The sequence below is a fragment of the Manis javanica genome, chromosome 10 (assembly GCF_040802235.1).
Source record: "Manis javanica isolate MJ-LG chromosome 10, MJ_LKY, whole genome shotgun sequence".
Classification (NCBI taxonomy): Eukaryota; Metazoa; Chordata; class Mammalia; order Pholidota; family Manidae; genus Manis; species Manis javanica.
The window spans coordinates 45,217,774-45,234,539 of NC_133165.1; the positions used below are offsets into that span (position 1 = coordinate 45,217,774).

At 45.3% G+C, this 16,766-nt stretch overlaps 1 protein-coding gene and 1 non-coding gene across 7 annotated transcripts in view; both read right to left on the reverse strand.

Moving 5' to 3' along the window:
* SRCAP (Snf2 related CREBBP activator protein) overlaps nt 1-14,320 on the reverse strand; it is a 28,787-nt gene extending 14,467 nt beyond the window's left edge. For 3 of the 6 annotated variants that reach the window (XM_073215305.1, XM_073215306.1, XM_017642717.3), the window contains exons 1-20: nt 13,749-13,887; nt 12,514-12,587; nt 11,679-11,941; nt 10,287-10,538; nt 8,866-9,051; nt 8,488-8,628; nt 7,919-8,141; nt 7,526-7,803; nt 6,806-6,899; nt 6,575-6,664; nt 5,900-6,088; nt 5,484-5,809; nt 5,205-5,382; nt 4,547-4,683; nt 4,143-4,312; nt 3,831-4,023; nt 2,581-2,717; nt 2,309-2,495; nt 694-863; nt 39-304 (exon numbers count right to left, since the gene is read on the reverse strand). In XM_073215305.1, the coding sequence (XP_073071406.1) occupies nt 39-304; nt 694-863; nt 2,309-2,495; nt 2,581-2,717; nt 3,831-4,023; nt 4,143-4,312; nt 4,547-4,683; nt 5,205-5,382; nt 5,484-5,809; nt 5,900-6,088; nt 6,575-6,664; nt 6,806-6,899; nt 7,526-7,803; nt 7,919-8,141; nt 8,488-8,628; nt 8,866-9,051; nt 10,287-10,538; nt 11,679-11,732 (3,271 nt within the window). In that variant the 5' untranslated portion in view covers nt 11,733-11,941; nt 12,514-12,587; nt 13,749-13,887. Of the gene's footprint in view, nt 1-38; nt 305-693; nt 864-2,308; nt 2,496-2,580; nt 2,718-3,830; nt 4,024-4,142; nt 4,313-4,546; nt 4,684-5,204; nt 5,383-5,483; nt 5,810-5,899; nt 6,089-6,574; nt 6,665-6,805; nt 6,900-7,525; nt 7,804-7,918; nt 8,142-8,487; nt 8,629-8,865; nt 9,052-10,286; nt 10,539-11,678; nt 11,942-12,513; nt 12,588-13,237; nt 13,279-13,748; nt 13,888-14,042 lie in introns of those variants that run through there. The other 3 variants (XM_017642709.3, XM_073215304.1, XM_017642725.3) reach the window with 3 other exon arrangements.
* LOC118972626 (small nucleolar RNA SNORA30/SNORA37 family) lies at nt 6,996-7,124 on the reverse strand. The gene has a single exon (XR_005061679.1). It is a non-coding gene; the product is annotated as a small nucleolar RNA SNORA30/SNORA37 family (small nucleolar RNA).
* Nucleotides 14,321-16,766: the final 2,446 nt, after the last annotated feature.

The window sequence follows — 16,766 nt, forward strand, 5'->3', positions numbered from 1 at the left end:
ATCCCCGCCCCCAACATCCTGTCTCTCTTGCAACTCACCCTGGGGGAGAGGCCCACTGTTTGGCTGCAGTGGGGGCAACAGCACTGGGCCAGAAGGCCGGGATGCTGGAATAAGTGGGGGCCCAGCAGGTGAGGCCGACACCATCAGTGGTGCTGGCAAAACTGGAGGTGTTGGGCCAGGAGAGGGCTGGTCTGAGAGTTCAGGGCCTGTAGAGGGTCGGACTGGGACGGGGCCCAGAGGGGTCCGTGGGCTGTTCACCACCACCACTGTCCGGCCTTCTTGCTTGGGCACTGGCTGAAGCATCCTATGAGGAAAAAACAAAGGGATGGGTGGAGAAGACAAATAAAAAGTAGAAAAAGAAAGGAATAAGGAAAACGAAGCAGAAAAATAGAGATTATAAAAGGAAAGGGGAAAAATGGAAAAGACCCAAAAGAGAAAAAGGGAAAGACATCAGAGATAAATGAAAAGCACCAAACAGATGGAGGGGGAAGAAAATCAATGACAAACACAAGGGCCCATCCCAAGACCCTCTTCTAGTCATTCTCTTCCCTTTCCTTCCACAGTATTTTGCATGCATCCCATATAAACATTCTAGCCTAGCCTCCAACTCTTTTCTTTCCATCCCAATTCCTCTCAGCCAGCTATAGCCATTTTTTCTAGGAACCCCACCCCCTTATGCCTTAGCCCTGGTACCTGTTGACTTTCATCTTGACTGGCTTGGGTCGGGGTGGGGGGTCAGGAGCAGTAGCCACCTCTAGTAGTACCCGGTGGGAGAGGCGGTGCCGGGGCAGAAAAGTGTCAGCCTCATATCTAGAGACACGACCCTCCAGGCCAATAAGATCAAACCGACCCATGTCTATCCGCTGGCACAAGAAGGGGCACAAAAGCATGGTGTCAGAGGAACCAGTGTGGCTATGATTTCTTGGCTATACACCAAAAGTACAGGCAACGAAAAAAACAATTGATAAATTACACTGCATCAAAGGATGCTATCAACAGAGAGAATAGGCAACACTAGAAGGGAACTAATATTTGCAAATCATGTATCTGCTAAGTGATTAACATCCAGAACATATAAAGAATTCCTACAATTCAACAAAAAAGCAACCCAATTAAAAAAACAGCAAACACTTGAATAGACGTTTCTCCAAAGAAGATACAAATTCAGCACATGAAAAATGTTCAACATCACCAATCATTAGGGCAATGCAAATCAAAATCACAATGATATATCACCTCATACCCATTAAGATAGCTACTATCAAAAAGCAGTAAACAGGTGATAGCAATGAAGTGAAGAAACTGGAACTCCTATGAACTGCTGGTGGGGATGTAAAACAGTGCAGCTGCTGTGGAAAACTGTATGGCAGTTCATCAAAAAATTAAAATTAGAATTACCATATGACCCAGCAATTCTACTTCTAAGGATATACCCAAAAGAAACGAAAGCAGGGGCTTGAACAGATATTTGTATACGTATGTGCATAGCAGCATTATTCACAAAAGCCAAAAGGTAGAAGCAACCCAGTGTACGCTGATGGATAGATAAAATATTCTATACACAGATAAATTTTACATATATACATGTATATATATATAAAATGAAATATTACCCAACCTTAAAAAGGAAGGCAATTCTGACACATGCTGCAAGATGGATGAACCTTAAAGACATTATTAGGTGAAATAAGCCAGTCACAAAAGGACAATATTGTATGATTCTATTTATGTAAGTACGTAGGGTAGTCATGGGAACAGAAAGGAATAGTGGCTATCAAGCTGGGAGGAGGTGGCAGGGGGAAAGGGGAAGTTATTATTTAATGGGTATGGAGTTTCAGTTTGGAAGGATGATAAGAGTTCTGAAGATGGACGGTGGTGATGGTTGCACAACAATGTGAATGTAGTTAATGCCACTGAACCATACAGTTAAAATGGTAAAAACTTACTACACATATTTCACCACAATAAGAACAAAAATTTATGGGAGTGGTAAGTGGCCATAAAGAGGGAAGGAGTAGGTACGAAAAATAATATCTAACAACTATTAATATGCCAGGGACTTCCAAAAATATTAACACAATTCTCACAAACACTGCAGAACAGGCCTTTTGATCACTATTTTGAAGTGCAAACAAACTTATGGTTAGAGGTTAATAAGTACCTTGCCCCAAGCCACACAGCTAGAAAACAAAAAAACTAGGGAAATCATGCTGAGATGACCCGGAGGTAAGGATGCAGGTCAGACTCTAGCCTAAGGAAAAGGAACAGGGATGGATTAATGCTAATAACCTTGGAAGCAACTACTTACCTGGAGGGGATGAACATCAGTGGCCCTTAGCACTAGAGAGGCGGTGCTGAAGCAGATGCCTGGTGTGATGAACGGGGAGGTAACAGGTCGAGGATCAAATAGATTTGGATGATTACAGACTTTACGCAGCTGCATCAAAATGTTGATGACACTCATGAAATGGCCTGTGGCTAGTGTCTCCTTAGTTCTGGGAGAGAAGAAAAATAAATGGGACATCCTGTCACCTCTGCTCTAATCTAGGGTCCCAGGGCTCACCCTCAGTTCTCCCTTACGTGGTCTGTGCCATGAAGTCATCATAGAGACAGCGTTGGCGTTTGGATAGCCGGCAGCGGATAACGTGCTCATACTTTTTAGGCATCTGCTTCTCAACATCCACCTTAACTCGGCGCAGCAAAAAAGGCCGCAAAACCTAAAAGCAAATAAGCAGGAGGGTGACAGAAGAACAGCAGGCACTGAGTCCTTCTAGCTGGGCCTTGCCCTGATGATGTACTAAGAAGTAGCTTAGCCCATCAGTAAACACTCATAGAGCAACACGAGGAACCAATAACACAAAGATGAGTCAGGTGCAAGCCCTCCTCTCTCAAGGAATTTACTTTCTGTTGAAGCAGATATAAAGTTGATGATACTGTAACATCTGAGATCATAAAACTAAGGGCAGAGCAACTAACTATGCAAAAGGGACGACTCAACTTACATTCAAGGAGTAACTGTAAATTTATAAGATTACAAAAGTAAAGCCAGTAGAGAAGGGGAGAATAAAAACTGAGGCACTGACAACAGCATAGAAAACAAAAGGCAAATCTATGATCTTAGGAGGTAAAATCTGACAGCACATAGTCATCAAGTTGACATGGAAAAATTTAAATAAGGGAATAAAATGAAGGAACAAGTATAATCAAGAATGACTTCTTGGTTTCTGATTTGATTTACCAAAATGATAGTGTGATTGACCAAAATGAAGTCAAAATGATAAGGACAGAATGAGTTCAAGAGGAACTTTCAATTTAAGACATCAAGTCAGAAGTCTGAATACAGGTCAAGTGACTCAAAGAGTCAAGGGATTAAAAATATGAATTGAAGAGTCTTAAAGCCTTATGAATGATTATGCCTATGATATATGTAAATTGGAAAACTAAAAAGTAAAGATCAGAATGCCGAGAGATGTTACTGAAGAGCTGGACAAAGGAAGAGGAATCAGAGAAGACTGAAAAAAAAAAGAAAGGAGAGAGACAATGAGACAGAAAACATAAATATAAAGCTGAAGAAAGCCGGATGTAAAGAAATCCAAGCAGGGACTGATCACCAGTGTGATTCTACTCAGAGAAGAACAGAAATATCACCATTAAAAAAATGCCTAAGATGAGGTCACTCAATTTGGCAAAGGCTTAGTCATTAGAACACTGAAGCCTGATAACTAGGGGAATTCAGCTCATTGTTGACCTCCCTCTCCCTAAGTTTTCTGGGAATTGCCCTTGGTTCCTCACCATTCCCCAATACCTATGGCAAAATGTTAAGGCCCTACCTTGTGTAGGCGTTTGACCAGACCTTCATTGTATTCTTGGCTGCCCTCAATCATGCCAGTTAGGGGGTTAGAGAACCATTCTTTGAATTCGCGATGAGACTGGAAGACATGGGGCATCAAAAAGTGCATCAAGGACCACAGTTCCATAAGGCTGTTCTGCAAGGGGGTTCCCGTCAGGAGCAGGCGTCTCTGGCTGCAAAAAATGAGAGGAAATAAGAGGGAGGATGGTCAGTAAGGTCCCCAACATCTGAGCATCCCACCCTTTAGGCCAAGGCAACCATCCCAACAAATCCCCATCATCTCCATCTCCACCTGTTGAAGTTGAGCAGTGATTGCCAGCGCTGTGACTTAAAGTTCTTGATGTTCTGAGCCTCATCCAGAATGAGATAGCGCCAGTTCTTGCGGCGGAAGGCCTGGTGGTCCTGCAGCACCAGCTTGTAAGACGTGATACACACATGGAAGGCATTGGGCTTGGTCCAGCCCTGAGGTATCAGGAGAAAGTAGCAGACAGTGGGGTGAAAAAAAAAGAAAGGACAAAGGGAAGACATGCTAAAGTCCTCAAGGGACAGAATTGAGGTTGGGAGAAAAGAGAAAGTCCCAAGAGCAGAATGTAGCAACAAAAAAGGGAGGGAAAGGAACTCATCTGAGGAAAGAGGCCTAAAAGTTAACAGGCACCAACAGGGAGTGAGCGGAAGTGATCATATGAAGGAGCAAACCTGCCGCTTGAGCTTCCTCTCTTTTTGTGCTCCATAGTAAGTAAGGATTTTAAAGCTGGGACACCAACGTTTCAGCTCCATTTCCCAGTTCAACATCACACTGGTGGGGACAATGATCAAATGGGGACCCCAGTTACCTGTTCAGCAAAAGAATGAGAGATGTACAGCAAGGTAACTATAGTTAATAATATGACGCTGCATGTTTGAAAGTTCGTAAGAGAGTAGATTTTCAAAATTCTCGTAAGAAAAAGAACTTTTTTTGTAACTGTGATTCCAGATGTTAACTAGATTTACTGAAATCATTTCACAACATATACAAATATGGAAATATGTTGTACCTCTGAAACATGTTTTATGTCAATTATACCTTAATTTTAAAAAATAAGAAAGGTCTTAAATACAGAATTAAAAAACAAAAATGAGAGATGCCAAGAAAACAAACTTGAGGTTCTGTTTCCTCAGGTATAACCCTGACCACTCTGACCTAAAGGCTCTGCCTAAGAATCCTAGCACCTATGTTGGCCTCTCAATACTGACCAGAATGAAGCTAAGATAGGTAGTAAGAGTGTTTCACTATCTTGCAGCTGGAGTCACCACTAAACAAGCTTCCCAGGGAGTTGGCCAAGGAGACCCAAGAGGAAAGAACCTGCCTAGTTACCTTTCTCACAGGCCAAGTGGGCAAGCAGGGAGATGGTCTGGATTGTCTTGCCTAGTCCCATCTCGTCAGCAAGAATGCCATTAAGCTTCTTCTCATACATTGTAACCAGCCAGTCCAGCCCAATGTGTTGGTATTCCCGGAGCTGACCCCGCAAGAGCAGAGGGATAGGTGTCTTCACCTGGTGGGAAGAAGAGAGGTATCATGGTGGAACTGAGGCATCTGTCACTGAGCAACAGAAATGTCAAGATATGCAAAAACAGAAGGTTGGCCTGAGGATACCTGGGTAGTGGCCAAGGTGTAACCCTTGGGCTGGAGACTTTCAGCTGCTGCAGCTATGTCAGTAATTTCTTTCTTAGGACCTAGAGAGGTGGTGGGCCCTGGGGTGGGAGGTCCACTCCCTCCATCTGCTTCACTCTGCTCTTCATCCGGGGCAAGCAAGTACTCCACTCCAAAGTCATCATCTTCCTCCTCTTCTTCATCTACTTGGCTCTGTGATTGGGACTCTTCAGACTCATCAGACTGAGATTCCTCTGATTCTGAACTGCTTATTTCTTCCTCCTCTGAATGCTCATCTTCCACTTCCTCGCTTTGCTCTTCAGCAGAATCTAAAACACAAGACCAAGGCTTATTGCTCAACATAACTGCTCTTCCAGTGCCTGCCCTCCCCAGCTCCTGTCTCATGACCACACACTCACCTAATTGACTGCTACTATCTTCTTGAGGAACCTCATCAGCTTCTGTTGCCCCCTCTGGTTCACAGTCAGAGCTGTTAGTTTCAACCTCATCTTCATCTTCCTCTTCGCTACTCCCAGAACCTGGGAGAGAGGCATCAGAGGCATAGGCTCCTGAATATTGTTGCAGTAGCTCCTCCATAGATAGCTCACCTGGAGAAGAAATGGGGTTAAGCTTTGGGTGCTTGAGGAGGAGGAAGAAGGAGAGATCTGAGTGGTGTCAGTTCATTTTACCTAAGTCTCTGTAGACATTGCTAGTCCCACATCTGAGGAGAGACAAAAGTTTACTTTCAGTACCAGCTACTAAAACCAAGCCCTACAACCTGGGCTAGAACCGTGGATAATGCTGTCTTCTGCTGAGAAGGCCACTATCAATCTATGAATTTCCCTTTAAGGTTCAAGTCAAACGTGACCAATACCCTCTTACAATACTCTTCCCTCCATTGAGCTATCACATCACTTGCCCGGCATAACCAGGCATCATATTCTATTTGTAATTATTTGTTTATAAATCTTTGTCATTAGACCTGAAATTCCTCCAAGGGGGATAAAAAATATCTTATTCATATCTTTATCCCTGGCACTCTCCACAGAGGAGACATTTAGTGGATGCTCAGTAAAATGTCTAGTGAATGTCACCTTCTCGAGCCAACTCGCTCAGCTCCATGGCATGATCCACCTCCCCTTCCAACTGCTCCTCAGCTGCTATGGTATCCTCTTCATCTTCCGCTACAGAAAAGAATGAAGCAAGATCAGTGAGGACAGAGCCACAAAACAAAGCCTAAGTGGAAAAGGTAAGAAAAAGCCTGAAATATTAGGTCCAGACAATTCAAGGGGTAAGAGGCAATAGGAAAAAAAAACAGGCCTGACCCTCATCCTCATTGGCAGTAAACTCTTCATCATCCTCATCTGGATGCCAAGGCTGTTTGTTGCACTGTGTGACAGAGGAATGTGGGCGCTTTACCTGCATGGCAAAGGATGAAAAAGGAGAGAAGGGAGAGGGCCCAAGGTTAGAACAAGAGAAAGGCACGATACTGAATAAGATATCACAACATAGTCTCTCTGTCCCACTGAGTGACAGCTGCCACTGGCATAGTCCCAGGGCAAGGATGAAATCAAGGGTTTTCTTTCAGCACCAGCTACCAAATCCTGGCCCCACTGCCTGGGGAAGGACCTATGAAAGTGCTAGAAATGTAGGTTCCTAACACCATCCCAAAGCACTCAGACATGGAAAAACAGAGGTTAGGTCTGCAATAGATATTAAGGTTACCATCCAAGACCCAAACCTACAAACCAGTAAGGGAGTATGAGGGCCATTTCAGACAAGTGGCAAAGGCCAGAAAAAGCATTTTTTCAAGGTCACACTATTTAAAGAATAGTACAGTACACTCTTCCACTACAGCATCAGAAACTGCTCACCGCAGACTCCAACTTGCCCCAAACCATAATTCTTCCCTATCCATCCCCAAATGAAAGCCAGTTGCCCTTAATCAGGGAGGACTCCTAAAAACCACAAACTTGTAAGTGCAGAACTCAGTCCTTGAATCTCTCTCCCTCTGCTCCCACTCTGAGCCCTCCCACTGTCCTTACCTTTAATACCTGAGAGGGCTCTTCTTCACCACCTTCTTCAGGCCCATCTCGGGTATCACTATCATGAGATGAGGGGGTTCTAGAGGGGCTGGAAGGCCCTCCTAGCAGCTGAGGGGGGAGGGAACGGAGAAGCTCTTCCAGTGGCAGTTCTCCCTCACGGCGAAGCAACTCAATCTCACGCCTCTGGGTCTCTGCATCATTTCCTTCCTGTTGTTCTTCAACCTCAATCGTCTCCTCATCATCTTCTTCTTCCTCCTCTTGGGGTTGGAAGTCCCCATCTATAGCAGGAGAACAAGGTCACAAAGTCCACGGGGCCCTGCAAGCCACAGGGTGGGTTTTCAGCTCTGGAAAGGGCACATGAGGAATAGTAACAGAGCTAAAGAGGACACACACCTTCATCATCCAGCTGGGAAACCAGGAGTGGAGGACTAGAGGCAGCTGAGGAGGAGCCAAGGCAAGGGGAAGAGCTTGCTTTGCTGGAGGCTAGTGGCTGGTTGAGGCTCTGAGACAGAAGATCTGAGTACTTTTCAGTTTGCCCCACAATGAAGTCTAGGTGCAGATCCAGAGCTTTTTTGCGCTTTTCCTCAAGCCGAGACTGTTGTTTGAATTGCACCACCTGCCACAAGGATGAAATGGACAGGTCACCAAGATAATCATTTATGTATTCATGTGCTCTTTTACCCAACATTTAGGGAAGCCTCCTCTATGGTAGGCCCTGGGCTGGCTTTTCAGCAGAGAAGAGCTAAAAGACCCTAAGCGTGCTTCTGAAGAAAGCATAAAGAAGTACAGGGGAGAGATGAGACAGCTTAATGTCATTAAGAGATGAGACAGCAACAGAAATGTCATTAAAATTCTCAAAATTGTAACACCCACTCTCTCAAGGAAAAGTTTTGATCATTCATGCTACCATACTACCCACCAACCAAACCCAAGGCATTTCTTTCCCAATCCCTGTTGCCTACCTTTTCCACATTGCTCCAGAATTGCCTGACATCCTTGGCCATGGTAGAGGCAATTCGGCGCAGCTTGGCCTGCTCCTCCCTCCGAGCCCGTTCTTCTTTCTGCCGCTGCTCCTCGTGGTGCCGGATCACCATGCGCACCACCTGCAGGAATGAGGATCCAGTGTGAAAACACTCCAAGGTCAGTCCCTCGCCCCTCCCCAAGTTAAAGGCAAAGAGAAAAATCAATGCTAAGAAACCTGGGAAGTCAGAGCTTGCCTCTTGGGACTGGGAATTGATAAACAATCTCTACTGTTGTTTGGTTACCTTCCAACCAATCCACCTACCAAGGAAAAGCAAACCTGGGAAAGAAATGGAAGGTAGGCCCAGTTGAGGACATACCTTACGAGCCACACCCCGTTTCCAACGGCGCTCCTGAGCAAAGTCAGCAGAGAGCCACTGCATCTCTTCACACAGATAGTCCCAGTGGCCTTTGGGGCGGGGAGGCTCAGGCACTTTAGGCAGTCTCTTCAGTGACCAAAAACCTTCCTTCCGCAGCTCAGCAATCCGAGTCTCAATTTCAGCCTCCTAATGAGAAAGAGCTAGGTCAGTCAAGTTACCAGAAATATACTCCACCTCATTACCATGGCTGAATTCCTGAGCATTGACTACACATAGGCACTGACTGGACTGATTGTTTTATGCTTGTTTTAAATCCACATACCAATCCTACACATACCACTCTCTTCAGGTGAGTAAAAAAAACAGTTCTAATGACTTCAGATGCCAGATTTCATGCTCTTTCCATTATTTCCATTGAAATTTCCATGCCCCATGAATATAAGGGAGATGTGGGAAAACACCCCAAGGGGAACTTCTCAGAGCAGGGAGTGCATGCTTCCTTACTGACTCTAGATTCAAAGGATTTTTATCACAATAGAATTCCACTTATGCAAGGATCTCTTCATGCTTAGAAATATGCTATAAAGTGCAGTTTACACAATCTTGGTTTCTGTTTTTAAAAATATTTTTATGAAATGGCATATTTTGTTGAAGATAATACTGACAAGTTGCACATGATAATATTAACAGTGGTTAGCATAATAAAAAGATCATTTTCTATACTGATTATATTTCATAAGGAAAAAATAACAGCATTTGAGCTTTTTTTTTAATTTAACAGAGGTGACTTAAGAACTCATGACAACTGCTTTACTCTTGTCCTCTCCTGACAAAATCTATATCAGAAGAAGTAATGACCAGAGATAAAACAGGGAACTAAGTGGTCTGATGAAGGAAACATCATGACAGACATAGGTGGTAAACCAATGGCTCTCAAATTTGAGCATGCACCAGAATCATCTGGAGTGCTTTGTAAGACAGACTGCTGGGCCCCACCCACAGTTTTAAAATGAGTAAGTGGAAAAGGGGCACTAAGAATTTGCATTCTATCAAGTTCTCAGGTGATAATGAAGCTGCTGGCCTAGGGACCGCACTTACCACAGCATAAGTATTAAAAGGCTATGAGACAGAAATGAGAAGTAGAAATGAATAAATCTTAAGAGCCTCACATTTACAAAGCACTTTCATGTATACTTTCCCCATTAATTTAAACTTCATAATAGTCTGGAGATTATTACACTCTCCCCCTCTTATAGAAAAGGAAATAAGGCTCAGAGTTCAAGTAACCTGCTCAAGATCATGTAAGACAGAGCCTATAATCTTAAGTGTATGACAAGGAAAGAAATGTAAATGCCCGTGGGACATTAAGAATTGAAGGAAGAAGACTACCAAGAAGCCTCATGGACCTTCCCAATACATACATGCTTGGCCTGCTCTGCAATCTCAGCATGGCTCTTCTCCCACTTTGGGCCCTTGTTAGCAAAGTCAGCAGCCTGGGGTAAGCTGAGGCCCTCCAGGGGCACTGTGGCACCATTTGGGGGCCCTGAAGGTCCATCCAGAGAGGAATCTTGAGTTATGTGCTGGGGGGAGATGCCACCTGCCCCACTAGAGGCTGGGGAACTGGATGAGGCAGGAGACACAGGATTGCTGCCTGTCATGCCGTCCGACACCATCTAGAAAAGGGGAAAATGGTTGATAAAATGAATACTTATCACTGTACCAAGAGTTTCCTATCATTCTAACCTTCACAAGGGAAAAACCCTGGAGTAAGGTATTCTCATTTTTATAAATACAAACATTTGGGATAGGTTCCATAAAGTACTCAAGATGGCAGAACCAAGTTTATACTGGATGGTTGGCATGCAAGAATCATCACAGCCTGACATTTATGCAGTTGCCAAGTTCAAGAATACTACTATAGCATATGACTTCAAATTTTAATGGTCCTTTCAGAAATTCAATGACTTCACTCACAGAAACAACTATTTTTCCCTCCTTTCCACAGCAAGTATGGCAGATTCACCTATGCAAATGAATTCCAAAAGCCACCAAATTCAAATGGCATCAAAAACCCCCCAAAATTACCTAACTCTCTTTATGTTCATCACAAATCTTGGTAGTTTCCTATACTGGGGAGGCAGGTGGGACTGGCCATTGTTCTTAAACATCCACCTATTACAAGCTACTGCACAGGCAATAAGAAGTAGAGTTCAAGTTCCTACTTAAATGTGGATAGTGAGGGAACTCATGAAATTCACTCCAGCACACAAACTTGCCAGTGTGCACTCAAATTACTACCTCATTTCAACAAGACAGTATGTCACAAAATTTCCTAGCTGCTCATGAAAATTATAAGTATCAAATCCATAACCATTAAAGGCCTACTGTATGCAAACCTAGGTCTGTCTGATGACAAAAGCCATTTTTCCTACCCCCTGCACTTCTTTGGTATGAAAAAAGAATGAACACTACACACCATCAAATAATGCCTACCTTGTTTCAGTTCCAAAAGAAACTGAGCTATCCTCAAAGCCCACAGTCTCAGAAGCATGTCCCAATCTCCATTTCCAACCCGGCCTAATTCAAGCATTTTCAGGTAATGAGTTTTCACACTCTGAGAGTTCAATGATACAAGTAGAATGTGAGTATCCAATAGGCTTGACAGCCCACCTGATCACCAAAGATTCTACAAACTCAGCTATCCAGGTAACTAGAATCATAGAAATGTGGCTAAAACCTGCCACATTCCTTCTGCCTCAGAGCTGGCAGCCCACAAGGCAGAAGCACAGAAGAAACCCTCCCCACTTTCAAACCTGTGTCTGCAGGATTGGGAGTTGAGGGTGAGCAGGGGAGGGGCTGCTCTGCATGGTCCCACTCCCAGGCTCCTCTTTGGATGCCTGAAGAATGACTGGGTTGTTGTCACCACTGCTGCTGGCCGAGGGGCTGGCGTCCGACTGCAGGGCATGCTGGGAGCTGGCCTCATTCTGGGCCACCGGCCACCGGGACCCGCCTTCCAGGGCCCGGGGCCCACTAGGGCGTCCCAGCCTCCGCTCAGGTCCACTGGCCTCTGGAGCAACTACAGTTGGGAAAAAGAGTAGAAATGGTATTTTAAAAAATTAAAAAAGAAAACAGGAGTAAATTAAGGAAAAAAGATATATCAACAGTAATATTAGCCTACATTTCTTGAGCATCTACTATGTACCACATATTCTACTAAGTACTTACCTTATGTGTTCTACAATCCTCATATTTACCTTATGAACAAGATGCTTTTCACACAGTAATAAAATTGACCTTTATTTAGCTTCTCCTACACAATGAGGAGAAAACCATGCAGAAAAAAATCCCTGACCTAAATGGAGCTTCTATTCTAATATTTCTCTATTTTATAAATTAGGAAATAAGGACACAAAGAGACCAAATGACTTGCATATGGTCACACAGAGGAAAGTGGTAGGAAGACTTAAACCTACGTAGTCTTATGTCAAAACCACGGAGGACGTACTAATGCTACTCCTTGATAGAGCGAGGGTAATTTGATCTTTATACATAGTCCCAGTTCTGTTGTGTCACTGTTATCAAACGAGAGATACTTCTTTCACTAATTATCTCAAACATCAGTACACAAAATGGTATCTGAACCCTCACCTTTGTGAGCTGAGACCACAGCCCCTGTGGAAGTCTGTACTTCCACGGTGCCGCCGTACTGAGGAGAATCAGGCCTGCAACAGAAGAGCAGCAAAATACGACTGAGGAACCAATCCCATTCACCAACATCCATCAAAGCCTTCTTTACACCAATTTTTGAGGTTTTTAAACATAATTAAGTCAGTTCAAAGGCTTAAAAGAAGAGTTACAGTAGCAGGAAAAACTCACATTTTGGAATAATAAAAGCAAATCGTGTTTTATGAAAATGTAATTCCCTAGGGACGTTAAGATATGGGGAGGCGCAGGGAAGTGAAACAACAAAAAAGCTTAAAAAGCTTAAGGCCCCAACCACTGAATGGAAGGCAAATAAAGCAAAAGAGCTGTCGCATCTAGAAGAGCTAAAAAAGGTGCTGGCTGCCTGCTCTCCGTTCCAGTGAGGGCTTAACATAGTCACAGGAGAATCCTCTCTTCTTCAGGTCAGGGCCCTGTGACTCCTATACCTGTGCCGTACTTCCACAAACACAAGAACTTGAGCAAAAGACAACAGAGGATCAGTCAGATGGGAGGAAAGCCACAAACTGTAAAGAACCTGCCCCGGAAACAGGCAGGGTAAACCCACACAAGGCCCGGAAGTGTTTCCCCACTGTCTAAGGTAATTCCTTAACTATCGTGCAGCCTTTGATTCACTCCCTCCTCCACAACAGATTCACAGACCCAAACTAACCAGAATCCAAGACGTTTGAACTCTCGACCCCAGGCTTCAGTACCGTCCCCCAACCCCTTCCAACAGATTGACCAAACGTCACCCCCGACCTCTGCCCCAAGTTACCACTAGCCCTAAAATAGCCCCGCCCCCTCCCAGACTCCCACCCCACCCATCGTGCGCAACTGACTGGGGGAGGGGCCCGCGCGTGCGCGCCTGGAGGCGGAGTGTTCCGGCTGCGCGCACCGCCCGGGGGCTCCCGCCGGAACCTAAACCCACGCACGGAAGGGTCGCAGGGCTGGGGATCCTCTCATCCCTGCCCATCAAGAAGCCCCCACCACCACCACCACCACCACCACCACCACCACCAGACCGCGAAAGGCTGAGATAAGGAAGGGTTCGTGCCGCCAAGTCCTGGTTTCTGACTGGATATGGTGGGCGCGCGCCCCGACTGCTCGTCCCACGCCCCCCTTTCTCTTCCCGCGCGCCCCTGAGCGAGGGGGCTGGAGTTAGCGAGCGGGCAGGAGCGCACCTGGGTCCGTTCTTTCAGGGCTCGTTCGTTCACTCGGGCACGCGTGCGCAGACGGGACGGAGGGGAGAAGAGACGCGCCCCGGCCCAGTACCGGCCTGCATGGCCCCACTTCAGCCTGTCTCTATGGGCGCGCGCCGACAGCCTCGCGCACCGGCCCGGGGCCACGGCCGAAGGTGCGCGCGCAGCAACCCGGGAAGGTGGGAGGGGAGGCGGCGGTAGAAAGTTGCGCGCGCAGTCACCCGTCAGGGGAGGGGGAACTGTGGAGCGTCCGCCATCTTGTCTCCCTCTCCTTACCTGTGTCCTCGGGGGCGTGCGCACCACCCCCCTCCCGCCGAGGAGGGGGGAGGGCCCCCTCTTGGCCACCGCCTTCGCGGCCTTTAAATTTCCCTGGGGCCCACGGCTATTGCCACCGCCTTGCTTCCACTGGTTTCTCTCACGGCACAGAGATGCAGGCGGTGGGTGGGGAAAATGGGAGACGCTACTCCCAGGGAATTGCCGCCGCTGCTTCCGAGGCCTCGCCAAAATGGCCGCCGCCGTCTCGGCCGCCACCACCACCACCACTACCACCAACACAGCTCGCTATCGCTGCCGCCGGCGCGGCTCGTCCTCTCGCGAGAGACTAACTGAGGTTGGAGCCGGGAGGCTCGCGTGCTAGCGTCGGGTGCTGCCGGAGGCGCAAGGCAGGCTGGGAGATGTAGTCCGTCCGGAGGCTATGCGTTTAGCTCACAGAAGAGCGCGTCTTTCCCGCAGAAGCTGCCCTGACAGGAGAGCTGCCATGCAACTGCGAACCCGGACCATTTACTCCTTTTTAAAAATAGATAACCCAGAGAGCTGAAGCAATTCGTCAAGATACCTTCAGCAAATTAGCAGTGAAGCATAGACCTGTAGATTCCCATGGCGGTCCATTTATACAGAGCTGCTGCGTTTAACTCTGGTGGTATTCCCAATAGCTTCCAAGCGCCTAAGTCACCTGTTGGCCAACTTAATAGGTTAAGAACCCTTTTAAGACTTTGATACCCTCACCCTTAGAGTAATAACAGCTGCCTTCTACTGGGGCCACTTTGTGCACTGATTAATCTTTTAATCCCAACAATGACCCAATTTACAGATGGATTGAGGCTCATGGATATCCAGCGGCAGAACAGCATTCATACCCAAGCAGTCTCTCACAAGGATATGCACACTCTCAAAATTTACCACCTAAATACCCCTTACGTGCCGGATAAGAAAGCCATGATAAAGCTCTCATTCAGCTTTTTCATCCACTCAGTTTAGCTCTTCCCTATTCTGCTCAAAGACTTAATCATTCTCTGTCACTGATTTGAAGTCCTCTTTTTCTCACAGCGAAGGCCAAAGACTGAAAACTTAAAAACCCAAAAGGTCCAGGAAGTAATGGAAATAAAGTGAAAAGGGGCAGGTGAGGATCAGACCATATATATGTTCTGTCCAAAAGCAGCAGCAACTGTTCAGCCCACAATTCCAGTGGTCACTGTATAGGAATGTGGGCCAAAATACATCTAAGGGTCAGATTCAGCCACAGGCTGCCAGTTTGCTACCTTTGGCCTATGCTGAAGCCTCAAGGCACTTAGAAGCACCCAGGACAGATTGTTTGATTTAAAAAGTGGATGAATGCCCAACCATTTAGGCCCTGTTCAAAGTATTTTCCGCACCAAGGTTACATATTTCTGAGACCACATTATAGAACCACATGGAACTCCCAAGAGAACTCACATCTCTTGGTCTTCCCTTATGCTTTTTCATCCTTTTTTCAACTATTCCTTCAAAACTTAGCTGAAGGGCCACAACCCCCAGGTGATCTCTCTTGACCACCCTCAGGCTGGTTAATATCCCTTTTGGCTCCCATAGCCTCTTGGGTTTCATGAAGTATTGATTGCTGTGTATCTGTATTAATGAACTGTCCAACCCATCCCAGAAAAACATTACTAACCCCTTAAGGGTAGGGGCATGGTTTATACATGAAAATACACTATGCCAGTCTCAAAAAGATTATTCAAAAAATGTATTAGTGTGAGTTATTTATAACACTTTATTAAAAATAAAAACAACTGATAATAGATTAATGAGCTCAAACTCAAAGTTAATCCAAAATATCTATTTCCTTGACTATCACCCTGACCCAGCTACCATCATCTCTTGCTTGAATTACTCCTGACTGGACTTCCCACTTCCACTTCTGTTTCCCTTTACTCCATTCTCCATCCCAGCAACCAGAGTGACCCTTTAAGTCAGATCATGTTGCTCTCACTCTTAAGACCCACAGATAGCATCTTAGTCCATTTAAATGAAAACCCAAATTATGTATCATGGTTTAAAATCCCCACAGGACAGACATGTTGAGCCAAAGAAGCCAGACACAAGGTTATATACATATGATTCCACTATATAAAGTTCAAGAGCAGGCAAAATTAATTGATGGTGATAAAAATCAAGACAATAACCATTAAGAAAGAGGGATTTTAACTTGCGTGGAAGCACAAGGGGGATAGTAGAAATATATCAGAGGCTGATAAACTATGGCCCAAAGGGCAAGTCCAACCCACTGCTGATTTTTGTACATCCCACAAACAAAAAATAGTTTTACATTTTCAAATGGTTGAGGAAAAAGCAAAAGAAAAATATTTTGGGATGGATAGAAATTCTATGTAATTCAAATTTCAGTGTCCATAACTATGTTGGACCCCCACCATGTCTGTTCATTTACATTGCATCTATAGCTGCTTTCCTACTACAATGACAGAGCTGAGTGGTTGCAGCAGAGGCCCACAAAGCCTAAACTATTTTCTCTCAGGCACATTACAAAAAACGTTTGCTGACCCTTGTTCTATATCTTGATGTTGGTGAGGTCACATCCATGGGTATATACTGATGTAAACGTTCACTGAGCTGTGCACTTAAAGTCTGTATGTAAAGTACACTTTACATACCTCACAGCATGTATTTTATACCTAAATCAAAAAATAAAGTAACCCTGTCTACCTTTTTTTTTAACCTCATTCA